At 41.4% G+C, this 15,631-nt stretch overlaps 1 protein-coding gene across 1 annotated transcript in view; it reads right to left on the bottom strand.

Annotated features, from left to right (window-relative positions):
- The window catches only part of GRM8 (glutamate metabotropic receptor 8), a 727,600-nt gene extending 718,150 nt beyond the window's left edge, over positions 1–9,450 (bottom strand). Inside the window, exon 1 of the mRNA XM_036328793.1 lies at positions 8,650–9,450. Within this exon, the coding sequence (XP_036184686.1) occupies positions 8,650–9,159 (510 nt within the window). The 5' untranslated portion in view covers positions 9,160–9,450. The remainder of the gene's footprint in view (positions 1–8,649) is intronic.
- Positions 9,451–15,631: the final 6,181 nt, after the last annotated feature.

Below are 15,631 nucleotides of genomic sequence, written 5' to 3'. Positions count from 1 at the left end.
TAATAATCTATAATTTTAATAGATAGCACCTGATGATAAATTTCGATAGGCCACAAATGTCTATGCAACACATCTGCATAAGGATGACATGCCATTTGTTCTATAAGCAATATAAATGCAAATATTCTCAGAACTGAGATGAGAAATAATTTTGAGAACTCTAATGTACAGAATTGTTACAATGTAAACCCTTAAAGGGTAAGAAACAGTACAAGCACTAATCAAAGCTAGAGGTCACACTCCATCCACGTGAAAGGAAGCAAGGTGAGATGCTGGAGCAAGAATATGTCACCATCTTCACATCCCTAGGGAGCCCAGAGTGTCACTATGTGGGACACAGAGACACATCCATGACTTCTCCAAAGCGGGGAATAAATCATAGATCTGAGGCTACATTATGCCAAGGAACCCAGCCTCCCCAAGCTCAGAGGGAGACTGGGGGAGTTTTGGAAGACTGATGGCCAACATTGAGGACACATGCCTATTAGCTTGCTGGGCCTAACGGAGTAAAGCAGCAGAGATTGGCCTCATTCTGGAATCAGATAAAGGTAGCTTTGAACAATGCTATGCCTGGACCCCTTCCCACACCACCAGCCTTCTGCTCATTATGTATTTAAAATACATAGAGATGACACATATATTTTTAGGTTATTCAGAGTGCTTAAAGAGAGGAAAAGTGCCTAATTACAGCTAAAAGAGATGTCTCTCTTTTGCCAGAGAATGTGTTTCTTCAATTAAATGGGTAAATAGGCCGTTTTCCCCACTGTGGGGAAAGCAGCGCCTCTTGTGACCCTCTATTGATGAAGACTGCTGTGGAATGCCATTTGCAATCTCGTTGCATAATGGAAATCAGGAGGAAGCTGTCATGGTTTCTGAAGACAAATTGCTGGAAGCTGAGACAAATCATAGCCTCTTCCGTCTCTGACTGTTCTCACTTTCCAGCTAATGTGGGCCTTACAGTCTAGGTTTCTTAAATCAGTCAGCTCTACTGTCACAGGTAGTCAAAATGGTCATCTGAGTGACTCTGCTTTAGAAATTGTGTTCACGTAACCATCACACTGACCATTATTCCTGAGCCATGCATTATTTAGTAAGAAACACAACTTCCAAAAGGGCACACAATTAAAAATAGGTCCATACAGCAGCTGCTGTGATTATGACCAATACAAACAGAAATCCAACCAGGCATGAGTCAAAAGAAGAAAGACTGTGCCAGACCGAACATTGCTCAATCTCATTTTTGCTTTGTGTCCTTTGACTTGCAAAGTCAGCCAGCCCAGCGAGCGATTTGCAGGGAGCAGGGGTTCTCAAAGTGTGGTCTGCAAAACAGCAGTGTCGGCATCACCTGGGAACCGTTGGAAATGCAGTCTCAGACCCCAACCAGACCTACTGACTCAGAAACTCTGAAGGTGGGCTCAGCAATCTGTGTTTTCACGAGTCCTCTGGGTGATTCTGATTCATGCTAAAGTTTGAGAACTGCTGGGCGGGAGCCCAGGGGCAACCTTCAGACTGTAAGACTTCCTATCTTCAGGAGACTCTGGGAGGAAACCTGTCCTGAAACCAAATAAAACCATCGCAATCTTCAATTTTTTTGTAGACTTAAAACTTTCTCTAAGAAAATTAAATCTATAAAATCTTTTTTAAACCACTGCAGTCTTTAGGGTGAATGAGTAGAAGAGCACATGACTTTCCTGATGCGAATTTGTTTCTTTCTCTATTTACCTACACCCAGATTTCCTCTAGAAAGGTTTTCAGACAACTACTTAAACAAAATATATATATAGCATCCAGTCACTCTTGGAAAGACTCCTCATTATTCAAACAACCTCATTACTTAAAACACCCACAAGATAGGCATTAATCACTAAGTAAGCTCTTGAGATGTCTCCAGTATTCACTGTAGGATTTCAGACCTTTCAAGGGAAAAGAAAGATTCAATTTCAATTCACCTCGTTAAAAATTTGTTCCTTCTCCACCCAATAAGAGTTGCGATGCTCCTTTAGCAGTCTGAGCATATGATCACTACACTGATTCCGAGTTACTACATGGCATGAGGAGCCACAGCCTGTGTTGTGAGTCAGCCTTATAGCAAGGTGTTAGTGGTAATTCATTAATTCAGCCCCTTTGCTGACCCAAGAAAGGGCTCTACCATCGCAAAATTCAGAGCAAATAGTGCTTGAATGAGCCTCTAGCATTGTTTCCACTTTTTTTTAATATATTTTATTGATTTTTTTTTTTTTTACAGAGAGGAAGGGAGAGGGATAAAGAGTTAGAAACATCAATGAGAAAGAAACATTGATCAGCTGCCTCCTGCACACCCCCTACTGGGGATGTGCCTGCAACCAAGGTACATGCCCTTGACCTGAATCGAACCTGGGACCTTTGAGTCTGCAGGCCTACGCTCTATCCACTGAGCCAAACCGGTTAGGGCTCCACTTTTTTTCAAATGATAAATGATCTTAAGAAATGAAAGGGAAGTAAGCTATCAGTAAGGGAATTATTGAATAAATTAAGGTCTATTCCAGTGATGGCGAACCTTTTGATCTCGGCGTGTCAGCATTTTGAAAAACCCTAACTTAACTCTGGTGCCATGTCACGTATAGAAATTTTTTGATATTTGCAACCATAGTAAAACAAAGACTTATATTTTTGATATTTATTTTATATATTTAAATGCCATTTAACAAAGAAAAAATCAACCAAAAAATGAGTTCACGTGTCACCTCTGACACGCGTGTCATAGGTTCGCCATCACTGGTCTAGTCTTATAATTAAAAAACAAGCAGCTGTTAAAAATTAAGCTTTATAGTTCTCAATCCTGGACAAATGTCAGAATAACCTGGTGATTATTTAAAATATACCAATGCCAGGGCTCCACCCCAATTTTGTTGGTCTTGGATAGGGTTTGGGCATCCGCACTTTAAAAAAAACAAAAAACTATCCACATGAGGCTGATGTGCCTCCAGGGTTGAGAATTGCTGAGGTAGGTCTATATTAACCACCATGGAAATCTCTCCCAGACATACTGTTACATGGACAGAAAATCATAAGACACATATCTATTAATAAAATTCTGTTTGTATGTGTGTGTGTGATTTTATTAATAGATATGTGGTTTCTTCCCATTTTACACTATTTACTTATTCATTGCTTATCATTTTAAAAATGAAAATGTGCTTATGTCTTTTACTTATTTAATTTATGTTAAAAATCTGTTTGAGAAAATGTGAATTGGTTTTTTTTAAAGTGAGGAAACACATGAAAATGGGAACTTCCAAAATATATTATGTTTCCTTTTTCCCCTTTTCCCTCCTTCTACTAATATTCCTCTTTTTCTGAGTATAAAAGTAAAATACACAAAATTCCACTTCTTTCCTACCTGCCCAAAGCCTATTATTTCCAGTACTTGGGATAGGAGAAATATGGTTCATTCGTTCATTTCTTCATTCATTCATTTAACAGACATTTTGGAAGGTTCCCAGACAGGTCGACACTAAGTGCTGGAAATACAACAACAAACAAGCTATACGTGCCCTCATGGAGATCCTGGCGATCATGCTGCCCTTGTTGAGTTTTGTTACATTAACAAAGAAAGTTAATCTGCCCAGAGAAGTGAAAAAGGGCTTCCCAAAGTACAGATGGACCTTCATTCTGGAGGTAATGGTAGCCATTATCAGAGTTCTAAGAAGGGGAGTGACTTTACTAAGTCTGCTTTACAAAGTTAATTTAGAGCTTGCTGCAGTAGCAAAGAATTGACCGAAAAAGTCTATCTTTCAATTTCCCATTTATCTATTTGCCATCAAGTAAGATTTGACATCAAATGTTACCTCCTGCTGAGTTTATTGACTGGGCTCATTTATCTGTCCATCTCACTTGGTGAGCTTGGCTATGGAAGATTTACCTTTTCAGGGTTTACAGTTAATAAAGCCCATTGTATGCAATAAATAACTCACAAAACGTTTGGCTTTATGGAAGTGGTTGCTACAATTAGCAGAGTCTCTTGGAAGAAAATACATCTTTGTAAACATAGCCAGGCAGGCAAAGGCTTCCACCAGGGTAATGGGGTGCCTCAATGCCTCATTTACTTACACAAAGGTCAGTGTTAGCCAGTTATAACCAGGACACTGCCACGTAGGAAGAAATTTTCTAACCCACCCACAGGCAGACTTCTATTTGAAAGACTCACTTGATTGCTCTGGGAAGTATACACTACAGACTATCCTTCAAGAGTAGAAAATTAACTCCCTGGGTAAAGTTGACTAGGAAAACATGAGCGAGAGAAATTAAACCTGCCACTGTCTTTTTATAACCCCAATGCATCTATGTAGACATTAATGTGCATCACCTCCAAGCACCGATGTGCTATTTTTAACATGGAATGTTCGATCTTTGCTCAAAGTCAGAAAGGTGTTTTGAGGAACAGATTTGCTCTAATTTGAAGGAGAGAGGTGGAAATGTTCTAGAAAATGGGAAAAAAATCTGAGCTCCTTATAAAACATACGCAAATTCCTCCAAACAACTTAATGAAACAAATTTAAATTATGGGCTTCCCAGTCAACATTTCCAAAAAGGCCTTCTCATTATTTTTTTTTTAATTCTTTTCAAACTGCACCAGCTCTGAGAGCAGCTTCCTCTTTTCCTCCATCTCCCTGCAATCCAGGAGCCACCACGCTGGCATTTCCCCTCTGTGTGGGATGGAGCACTTCTGGCTTTGCGGTTCTGCAGTTACATGTCACATTATCATAATTGATAGTACTATTATCTAAAACCATTAACTTGCTATAGAGATTAAACAATCGCCCAGGTGACCACTCTGCCCCCATGTTAAGCTATATATAAAGGGTGTGTGAGTGAGTGCGTGTGTGTGTGTGTGTGTGTGTGTGTGTGTGTGTGTGTGTGTGTGTGTGGAGACACAGTCGTATTTCTAAAAGATTCAGTTCATTAAAGTCTTGTTCTGTAACTCTCAAATTTGTTTTCGCTCCCAACTCACCTGGGAAATGTGAGACACTTCAATCATTAAAATGGTTCCTAGAGAGAGCCTTAGAGGCAGGCACTCACTCACTGGGTCCTGTCATTTGCTACGCCACACACACCACCTGGAGCATGAGGAGAGTCCTGTGGGCGCAGACCGACCGCAGGGCAGCTTCTGCACCCAGAGGTGTCCGGCTCTACCCCCCTGCCCAACTGTCCTCCAGGTGCAGTCCTGGGAGCGAAATGAACCTCCCCCCACTGATGCCTGGATCCGCTTTACAAACACAAATTATTTCATTCAATATTTAGTGATCCTGCAGAAGATAGAATCCTCCTCTGACTTCAACACAGACATACTATATGCAGATGACTGATAACCTTTCCGGAAACCAGACTTCAATTAAGAGAACATAGAGGGATACAAGGACAGGCTGCCACAGGAGGGGCAAGACTGAAGGATGGGAAGATGGAGAGGCCCGCAGATTGACTCCTTCACAAGTGAGCCCACACTAAATTACTGCATGCCTTTACCAGACTGTCTTAAAAAAAAAGGGAACTGAGAAATCTGGAGATTACTTACAATTTTAGCCCAAATATTTTCTATACAGTTTTAAACAGATCCCAGCTGCATTCTAAAAACCCCCAAGTAACATTTATTGTTGAGCAGGATAGAGAGTAAATGTATTAATCAAGACCTTGCTCACATCCCTTATCGTCAGGGTTAAATATTTGTATATTTTCAAACCAAGATGCTCTACCTTCTTTAACTTCATCAATCCAGGAATAAGTGGCAATATACTGATACCCATGCATCACTGTAGATTCTGTGGGTCTTAGGCTGTCCTGGAGGAGCCCAAGCTCCATAAAACTGTCCTAAATGTTGACCTGTATTCAAGTCAGAGCACTTGACTTAATAAAATTATTAATTTTTAAAATGGAACTATAGGCCAATCCCAAAGTGTTAATTTTATAATTATAACTTTAATAGCTATTCTAATATTTCATGTCAGCCCCAGCATCTGTGTGTTTAAACAGGACATATTTATATATTAATGGAAACATTTTCTAATTCTAAAGTGATCATCATCATTTCATAATTAATATTATTGTGAAGTGCTGCCTGGAGGTCTCATAGAAATCATCAAAGTAAATCAAAGTAACACAACAAGTTGTAATTTTCACATTCATGTGGCTTCATGCTGAGCTGAAAGATGGGCTGGGCACCTATATCCTTTCCCTTACTTTTAAAAGACACAAATTTTTCAAGCCTGGTAATTTGATTGATAAATACATTCACTTCTATAAATTAAATGGTCACTCGGTGCCAGAGTACTGATCTTCGTTATGACATTTACCATAACCAATGTCCCCTCCAGGCGAAAAGTCCTTCACTCCTTGTGCTCTTGCCCCTTTATGCGCGGACCATGTCTCAGAAATTGGCTGGACCAATTCCCGAGCAGGGTCCATGGGAATTCTCCCACTGGGTTACCCAAAAGAGTAAGGAGAGAACCGGCCAGTCCATAGGGGAAGAACAGAGCAGAAAAGAAGCCAGGTCCAGACTGCATAAAAGCAAAACCCGCCCTTCAGGTGGCCGGAGGAGGTGCCCAGGTTCCCTTTGGCAGTCCAAGGAGGCAAAGGACATGGCCAGATCCTAGCAGAACCCTTCACTTGCATTTTCTCATTAAATCCATCCAAAAACATAACACAATGTTAATATCCCCATTTTACAGATAAGCTGATTCTGTGCCACAATTGATGTAAACAAGCTTTGAGAATCTCAAATAAGCACTTAACCACTTCCACCCCATGCTCAAATCCTTGCCTAATGGGGCACAAGACTACAGGAAGAAGAAGGATTCAGAGTATTTCTGGTGGGATGGATGGGAACCAGAATTAGCCCATTAGGGGAAGGTAACAGAAGGAAGGGAGAAAATCTTCATGAAGGTTTACCTCTTCTCTAAAAGTGATCGTCGTTGGGCCATAGTTGCTGAGTTGGGAACAGAAAGAGATGCTCTGGAGAGAGCAGGGAAGGAGATCAAGTCAGAGAAGAGAAGTGGGAAGGTGGCTGGAGTGGGACATCACCCCAGCAGAAAATGCCATGTGGCTCGGAGTGGGGACTGCTGGGAGAAGTCCTAGGTCCCGGGATGTGAGGAAACCCTGCAGAGTCCTGCTTCTGCATCTTGCCTCTGGACAAGGGGTCAGCTAAGCCCAGGATAAATTATTAACAACTTGCCAGTTTGCCTTGAAAGTTTCCAGAGATGAAGAATTAGAGAGCCCTTAGCGGCCTGTTTTAATCGGTGTCCTCCTCCCAGCATGGGGCTCTTCCTAACGTCCTGCTCAAAAGTGTCAGAATTCCCCAAAGCCTGTTTGCACCTCCTCAGACACAGAGCTGCTTCTGCTCAGCAGCATCCTCATTTGAGAAAATGTCATCCACCTGAAAAGACTCATTAAGCTGCCTCTTAGCATTCTCTTCTCCAAACTAAGGGAATTCATTCACAAGCTGGACAGCCCCTTTGGGGGTGAAGGGTGTTACAGAGACGATTACAGCATACGAAGTGAACCACACGAGATGGTCCTCCAAGATATCTTCCCAACCAGAAAGCCTTTGATTCAATTCCTTTTACCTTTATTGTGAAGCAGGTTTTCCATCACTTTGCTCACTTTTGTCACTAGATCTGTCACCTAATTCTCCATATTCTTTTAATATGTTTAAATGTTATATGCATAGGAATATTTTCTCAATACCAAGCAAAGCCTCATTAGTTCAGAGTGAGTTGGAAAAGGCATATTCCAGAGTAGGAAATCAGAATGAAAAGTATTTTCAATTTTAAAAATTGTCATTACAAAAGACTACATAATAGACATTAACAAATAAAATGAGAAAGTTAATGAAAGATAGTGAGTTACAATAACTATTTTTATGGCACTTTATACTCTCAAGGTGTTGTTACACACATCATTTTATTTTGCCAATTTTATTCAATACGTAAATGTAATTTATAGGTAATAGATCATCTGAATAGAAATCTAAGTCAAAAAGTATTGAATTATCTTGCTAAAGTTGAACTTTTAACTCAATAAGAATTATATATAATTATCCCAAGGCTGCATCAGGGCAGTCTGAATTAATGAGGTTCTGCTCTTCTGTAGCCATAATAAACCTGACAATTTTATGGCCCCCTTAGCCGAGAGTGTCACTCCCATCTACACATTAGTAATAAATACTGTTTCTTCACACAGGAACTTTTGTCATAACAGAGCATCCCACTTTAAAGAACTTTCACCAAGTAAATTATCTAATATCTCAAATACCATAGCAATGCTTCCTATGCTAAATGTGTGAAGAGTTCATTATACTCTCTAAAAATACTTGCTTTGATTTTAAATGAGCCTCAGTAAAGAAGATATTCCAGGATGTTGAAGACTCAACATGTCACAGAAATTACCATCTTTCTGTTTGTTCAGAAAAAGAACAGTCATGATTAGTTCTAAATAATGGAACTACATTAACACGTGTAGAAACCCAGACACAGAATCCTCTATTTGGGAAACCCAGTGTCCCTGAAGGCGGATCAATGAGCACCTTCATCATCTTCACTTGCTTCTTAAACCTGCCGTTGGTGTCAGAACAATTTATTATTCTTTCAGAATCGTCAGAAAGACAATGCCTTTACCTACCTTAAAAAGTCTTAAAATGTTAGCAACCATGATGGACACGGAGCTGGCTGCAGCACCTATGACTCCAGATATCTTGTCGGGCTTGGTGAAAATGGGTGGGTCTCCATTCGCACACTTCACATCCGAAGCGTCTTTCTCTATCAGCGCCTGCACAAACGTCAGGGACTGCTCGAGAGCGTAGGTGTCCCTGGAGCATGTGTCAAGGATCCGGACACCCAGAGTGATATTCGAGAGGAGGTCAGGGTCCTTATTAATCTGGTCGATGGCATAAAGCATGGCCTCCAGTCTGTGGATCCCCTTTTCCTTCTTCAGCTCCCCACAAGGCACCCCTCTCTCTCCCTTTGCGTGGACAGGGAAGAGACCCCCCAAAATGATGTCCCCATCCACGCGTATGGAGTGGGCATACTCCTGGCTGTGAGTTCTTTGCATCATCGTGAGGATCCAGTAGAACTTGGCGGTCAGGAGGAAGAAACAAGGGCAAGAGGCTGAGCGCTTTCCCTCGCATACCATTTTCTCCACAGGTGGTGTTGCAATCCAAGACCCAAAGTTTATTCTTGCCACAGAAGAAGGGGGACCACCTGAGGCCGCACCTTCTGGAGGCTACCATCAGGCCCCCTGAGAAAGGCTCTGTGGGCTTCAGCAAGTTTTCCTGATTGGAATGTCACAGTGAATTTCCATCAGACCTCTAAGGTTCAATTTTATTTCCATATAAAGTCAACTTGCCTGGAATGGTGCAAAAATCAGAATAACCGCTGAGGTTCTGGTGTTGGGATGAGGTCAACAATCCATGTCCTTGAAATCAGCCCTGCAGCAGAATTATTCCTGGGGGGCAGGAGAAGGGAAAAGGGGGTTCAGTTCAATGGGTCTACATTTTTCATAGTTTTAAGCCCTGTTACACCAGCTTTTGGGGGGGGCTTAACTTCCCCTATTCAGCAAGAAGCTAATTCTTTTTGTCCCCCTATGATTCTGAACACCTGGCTGCACTGCATCTAAACAGAGAGATTGATATTACTTTTGGGGGGGGGAGGGAGTATCAGAAACTAGGTTGATTTTCCCAAGCCAGAAAGTATTTTTATTTACCAGTTTATTTCAATAAATCTAATTTCCGTGAAGGTAAAAATCCTGTGATTGATGGCATTCTTTCTTTTCAAATCTGTTTGTAGTTTTTATAGCTGTCTGAATTTAGCATTTAAATTTTGACCACAAAATCATCATGAAAGGTTCTTTTCTGTGATGTATTCAACAAGCCAGTTGCCCGTTAATGACATTTTTTTGGTGCCTCAGATTTCCCAGTAGAAAAAAAAGTGATTATTCAATCACACACACACACGGAAGAAATCTATTCCAGAAACCCACAGTGTGTAAGTTTCATAGCTTTTCCATCAGCAGATGAGTGGATTAGAAAACTGTGGTACATCTACACAATGGAATACTATGCTGCGGTAATAAAAAAAAAAAGGAACTCTTGCCTTTTGCAACAGCATGGATGGAACTGGAGAGCATTATGCTAAGTGAAATAAGCCAGTCAGAGAAAGATAAATACCACATGATCTCACTCATTTGTGGATTATAGAGAACAACATAGACTGATGAAAAGGGACAGACCCAAAGACTGAGAAACAGTGATCAGGCTATCAATCCCCAGAAGGAAAGTAGGGGAGGGCGGGGGTAAGGGGAAGAGATCAACCGAAGGACTTGTATACATGCATATAAGCCAAACCAATGGACATGGACAACGGGGGGATGGGAGCATGAGTGTGTGTGGGGGGGAGGTTGGGGGTTAATGGGGGGGATGAGGACACATTTGTAATACCTTAACTAATAATAAAAAAAAAAAAAAGTTTCATAGCTTTTGAAAAGATTTCCCATACAATGTCAGTTATTTCATATAAATTATCTTATTGCTCTGTGATAACAAAACAAAGACTTGAAAATTAAGCCCATAGGGAGGGTTATGGGTGAAGATATTCCTATTACCACTGTGGGAGTTTCCAATAGAATGTGTCAGGGTGGAAGCAATGGGCATGTTTACAGTCCTAAAGTAAACATTCCTTGATCCTAGAATCACTAGGAGCAAATCAGAGCTGGAGATCAATTGAAGAGCTTCTTAATTTCATCTGACTCCGTGGGGAAAACAGTTATTTCATCAAGACTGAGAAATAAGCTGGAGTGAAAACGTCTACAATCAAATCAATTAAAAATAAAGTTTATTCTAGGACCTTGGCTCTTAAAGAATTCCATGAGATTCTTTCAAAGGACTTTTGAGGAGGTTTAACTGAAAACTAGAACTGACCTAACATAAGGGAATCAGATATTTGAAACACACGCAATTGAGAGAATAAACAGCACCGACTTATTTTGGCAGGATGGTTAAGCTAATGCTCATTTCTAAACTACTTGCAAGGAGAGATTTGAAACCTGAAATTTTGACAATTTTCCTCTACCCTAGACAACCAACATCTGCTTGTATTTTCCATTCATATGTTCAATTTCCAGTTCATAAAATTTTCATTCCATCCTTCCTGTCCCAAAGGAAAGGATGGTGCCTCCCTATAGGACAATGGAACATATGTCCAAGAGCCTTCGGAGAAATCTGCACTTTCTCCACTTTCAGATGAGAACAGGGGGCCCATCACAGCCCACTGGCCTGGATTTCCGAGTGGACACCTGGAGGGTATTCAGACATGCAGCCACTCAGCTGAGATAGTTCTATTCTGCCTACGACAGGCATTCCCTGCCTCCTGGCATATGCTAAACCCTAGATTTCCTCTATTCTACCCCAATCTACTTAGTCCTTTCCTGATGTTTCTCACATGCAATTCTCCTGGCAGCTGCTTCTCCTTCAGAAAATCTGTAATTCAACAACAGCTTGACCTCAGGCAGTCCATCCACAAAAGGAAACACTTAGAAAGTCAACTTGACTTTCTGGCTGAAACCATGTAAGCGATGGACCGTAAATTGCACCGACCACAGGGAAGTAGAATTGTGTTTTACAGTTTCACAAGGAAGATCAGTTATAAGATAGTAAAACCTTATTAACTCGGATCAGTAATTCAGAACTTGAGACCAAGTCCACATGGCTGGGCTGACCCTTTGCATATCCTTTCTGACAGAGCACAGAATAAAAGAATACGTGAAGGAGGGATCTTTATGGGGGAAAGGAAGTGGGCCTATTGTTCTCCAAAGACCAGTCTTTCTTCATTTCATGGGGCTGCCTCCCAAGTACTTAAACCACTTCAGAGCATAAACGATTTCCAATTATAGGCGAACATAAAAACAGTCCATCTGTTAATTACAAATCATCCTTACATACTCACATGGCATTAACCTACTGCCTTTGCTATACAGTCCTGGAAGAAATAAAATTGAGTTTCTTTTCTAAGTATTTGTCTTTACAATCATGTTCAGTCTCTCTAGCTTCTCATAGGCCTGTTTAGAGCTTTAAGGAAAGGTTGAAGGATAAATAGCAGTGAGAGAGGAATGAGTTATATTAGATGAATGCCCTTAAATGGAAAACAAGAGGTTCATTTGGCTTATTATTTATTGGACAGCTCACTTGAAGTTTTGCCTAAGCTCCCTCCTCTGCAGCATGGAACTAATGGCACATAATCTCTCTAAATAAAGCTCGGTCTTCTTATCTGTAAAGGGTCGAGGGAACCTGCCAGAAAGCACAGTACCTGGCACAGGGTGAGTGGAGCGACTAGTGCTAATCTAGTCTGCAGCTCGTTTTCCACTGAAGCAGAGCAACTCTTTCCATATTTGCCCATTCGGTGAGGTGTTCCCTGAATTCGCTCACTTTAAAATTAAAATCAGAGCTACGTATAAGATATTGAGCTTATTTCAAAATCTGATACATTGTTATAAAAATCACAGACTCTTGACAGCTAGAACCTTTAGTTTCCCTTTTAAATTCTAAGAAAAAAATATATTTGAAAGTTTGTAAAAAAAAAAAAAAAAAAAAACCTACATAAATTCAGCTTCATTGTATAATCTTATGCTGCCTAACCTTGCTCTTAGGCAATTCTCATGAGCTTCGACCTGAACTCGTCCTAGTTAAGGAGTTGGTGAGTTTTAAAGAAATAATGACCATTTTGTGCTACAAAAGCAAATAGCTCTACTTCCTGTTCCGTGCTTGGCTTAAAATAAGACAGTTTTTCCTCTCAAACTGACCTTCCTCTAGGGTTTGCTACAAACCTCACCTTTGCTGATGGACTCGTTCAAGGAGGTGCGAGGTCTACACTCCAGAAACCTACCCGTGGGGAGAGGAGATGCCCTGCACTATTTCTGAGCCCCCAAGAGGTGCTTCCCAACCCTGGAGGAGGCTTAACTCTGCCCTGGAGCCTTCCTGGTCACTCCCTCCCGCCCCAGCCTCAGTACAGGTACATCATATGTCATTAGCACTTCCAGCAAGTCTCTCAGACCTGGGTCTGCTGGGGAGCAGCTCCCCCACGCCGCCTCTACACACACTGGAACTTGATTCTGTGGCTCCCTAACAACTTCCCTGAAAGGCCAGTGGTAAGAACAGCTTCTCAAGGGCCAGGGCCTTGAATTCTGCTTTTTATTTTCCACGTACCTTCTCTGTACCAAGGTCCCAAGTGCCTAAGAGAGTATCTTATTGAATTTTCATTCACAGATTAGCTTTTGTATAAATAAGAAGGCTCAGAAAGGTTGAATATAGCCCAAGGTCCTGAGCTAGTAAATGGCACCGCAGTCCAAATCCTCAGGCCCCAAGGACTGAGAAAGTCCCCAGGGCTGCAGAGGCTGGTTATGACAGTTCACATGGAGAATAAAGGCCCTGCTTGCCCACTGAAATCTTCCAGAAATGTGTATATCTTCCATGGTTAGCTCTTTAAGAATAATTATGTACTAATTAAGAGTACACTAGACAATCTGGGCGGGCAGAAGGCATTTCCAGGGCAGGGTGATTTATTTATTAAATAATTCTTTATTGTTAAAAGTATTACATAGGTCCCCTATTTTCCCCTATTGAGCCTCCCCAAATCACCCCTCCCCGCCCCCCCACCCCAGGCCTTCAGCACCCTATTGTCTGTGTCCATGGGCCATGCATGCTAGTATATGCATATAAGGTCCTTGGTTGATTACCTCCCACCACCCCCCACCCCCAAGGGCAGGGTGATTTATGAATCTCTCAAAAAATTGAGACTATCAAATACAGTTTGTCTAAACTTGGTTCAAATCAAGTTTCCTGGCCTGCCTAATGCCAGTGAGAAGAAAGCCTTCAAACCATGGAGGATCTATCAGGGTCTGTCGTTGCACTTGGCACCTGCTTTTAAGACATGATATGGTAAAATCCTCACTGAGGAATAACATTAGCCAAGAATTGTAATTTATTTTCTCATAATGGGCCAAGCAGCATCTCTATACTGGATTCCACTCAGCTCTTTAACGAAAAGGTTAAGCTGTATGTTGTCATCACTCACAAAACTGCAAATCCAGCAGTTTCCCTTGAAACTGCCCACATTTGCAGCTCCTTTGGTTGTTTTAGAAAATGCATCATATTCGTCTATCATCTCCTACCCCAAAACGTGTGTGCATGGCCCTGGGATCTTGGAGGGGGCAGCGTGAGGGCAGGCCAGACAGAGCGTGAGGACTGGCAACAGAGGTCTGGAAGTGCATCCTTGCCTGACAGTCACTGGCTGGCGTCACTGGACATGACACTTTACCTCTGTGTGCTTCTAGTTCCTCATCAGGGAAATGAGAGAGATGGACCATGTGATGGGATCTCTAAGGTGTCTTCCAGTTTCCCATTCTGAAAATCTATTATTTAATAATAAAGGAATATGAGGTTATGCTCAAACACTACAGCAAGGCTTTGCCAAATGAACACAATGACTGATTTTGTTTGCAACCTGAGTGACTTTTCCATCAGTGAGAGGGGGTTCGGAAAGCTCTTCTGTACAAGCAAGCCTCATATTAAGAAAATCTGATACATGAGACGCTCAACTTACTAAACAGATAAAGGAGAACGTGATTATGTGCATTACAACGGAATTCACCATAGATTCCCTATAAATAGCTAAAACCCCTGTGCACTTAAAATATAATCTGATTTAGTAGAATTCAATTTTCACAGGGTTTTTTTTTTCTTCAATATTACAGCTATTGCCTAAAAAGACCATATTTAAAGTAATGAGAAGCCATTTTTATAGTGTGTATCAGATAAGAAAAGGGAAAAGGGGTAAAACCAACTTCTATTGAATGCCCACAGTGTGCCCGGAGCCTCACACACATTACCTCATTTCCTTCACAAAATACACATATGAGGTTGGTATCGGGCCTTCGTTTTGGGATACAAGGAAGCTAAAAACAGAAATGTTATATGAATGTGTCTAAAATCTTGAGCCAAAATTCAAATGCAAAGTGCTGCTGTGTTCTTTCCCTTCATCACTGGGTCTTTACTCCATGCCCTTGTGTGCAGGACAGCATTGACGGATATGGGGCCAACCCTGATTTGATAATGTGGACTATGAGTGTGGCACCCTGGGATCTGCGAAGTCCCCAATTCCAAACTCACCCACCCCAGTCCTCACTACATGGCACTGGGCAAGTCACTTCACCTGGGATCAATTTCTTCTTCTCTGAACTGAGGAATGATGTCTGGCCGCCTCCCAGGGTTGCAAAATAAAATGATAAAATGTATGTAAAAGTATGTAGATACATTCAGAATGTATTGGGGTACTATTTTTTTAAAAACAATCATTCCTAGAACTCACATATTTTGCAGGTGCATTGTGCTTGGAATAGCTAAAAAAGTCACTTTTCCCATCACACTCAGGGCTAATGAGATCTTAACAAGTCATGTGTCCAAGAAATCAAAGGAAAACTGGAAAGGACACAAGAAAATAAAGTCAATAGAATTGCAATACCTGACCTGGACAGCTGGGGTCATGGACACTTAGAGCATCCAATGTCTATGCTGAAGGAGGTGGTGACAAGATATTCTTCCACAGTGAGAAGAGAC

Source organism: Myotis myotis, unplaced genomic scaffold (assembly GCF_014108235.1).
Source record: "Myotis myotis isolate mMyoMyo1 unplaced genomic scaffold, mMyoMyo1.p scaffold_m19_p_11, whole genome shotgun sequence".
NCBI classification, from domain to species: Eukaryota; Metazoa; Chordata; class Mammalia; order Chiroptera; family Vespertilionidae; genus Myotis; species Myotis myotis.
The sequence above is the reverse complement of the archived record's forward strand: the minus strand, read 5'-3'. Positions and strand labels throughout refer to the sequence as shown.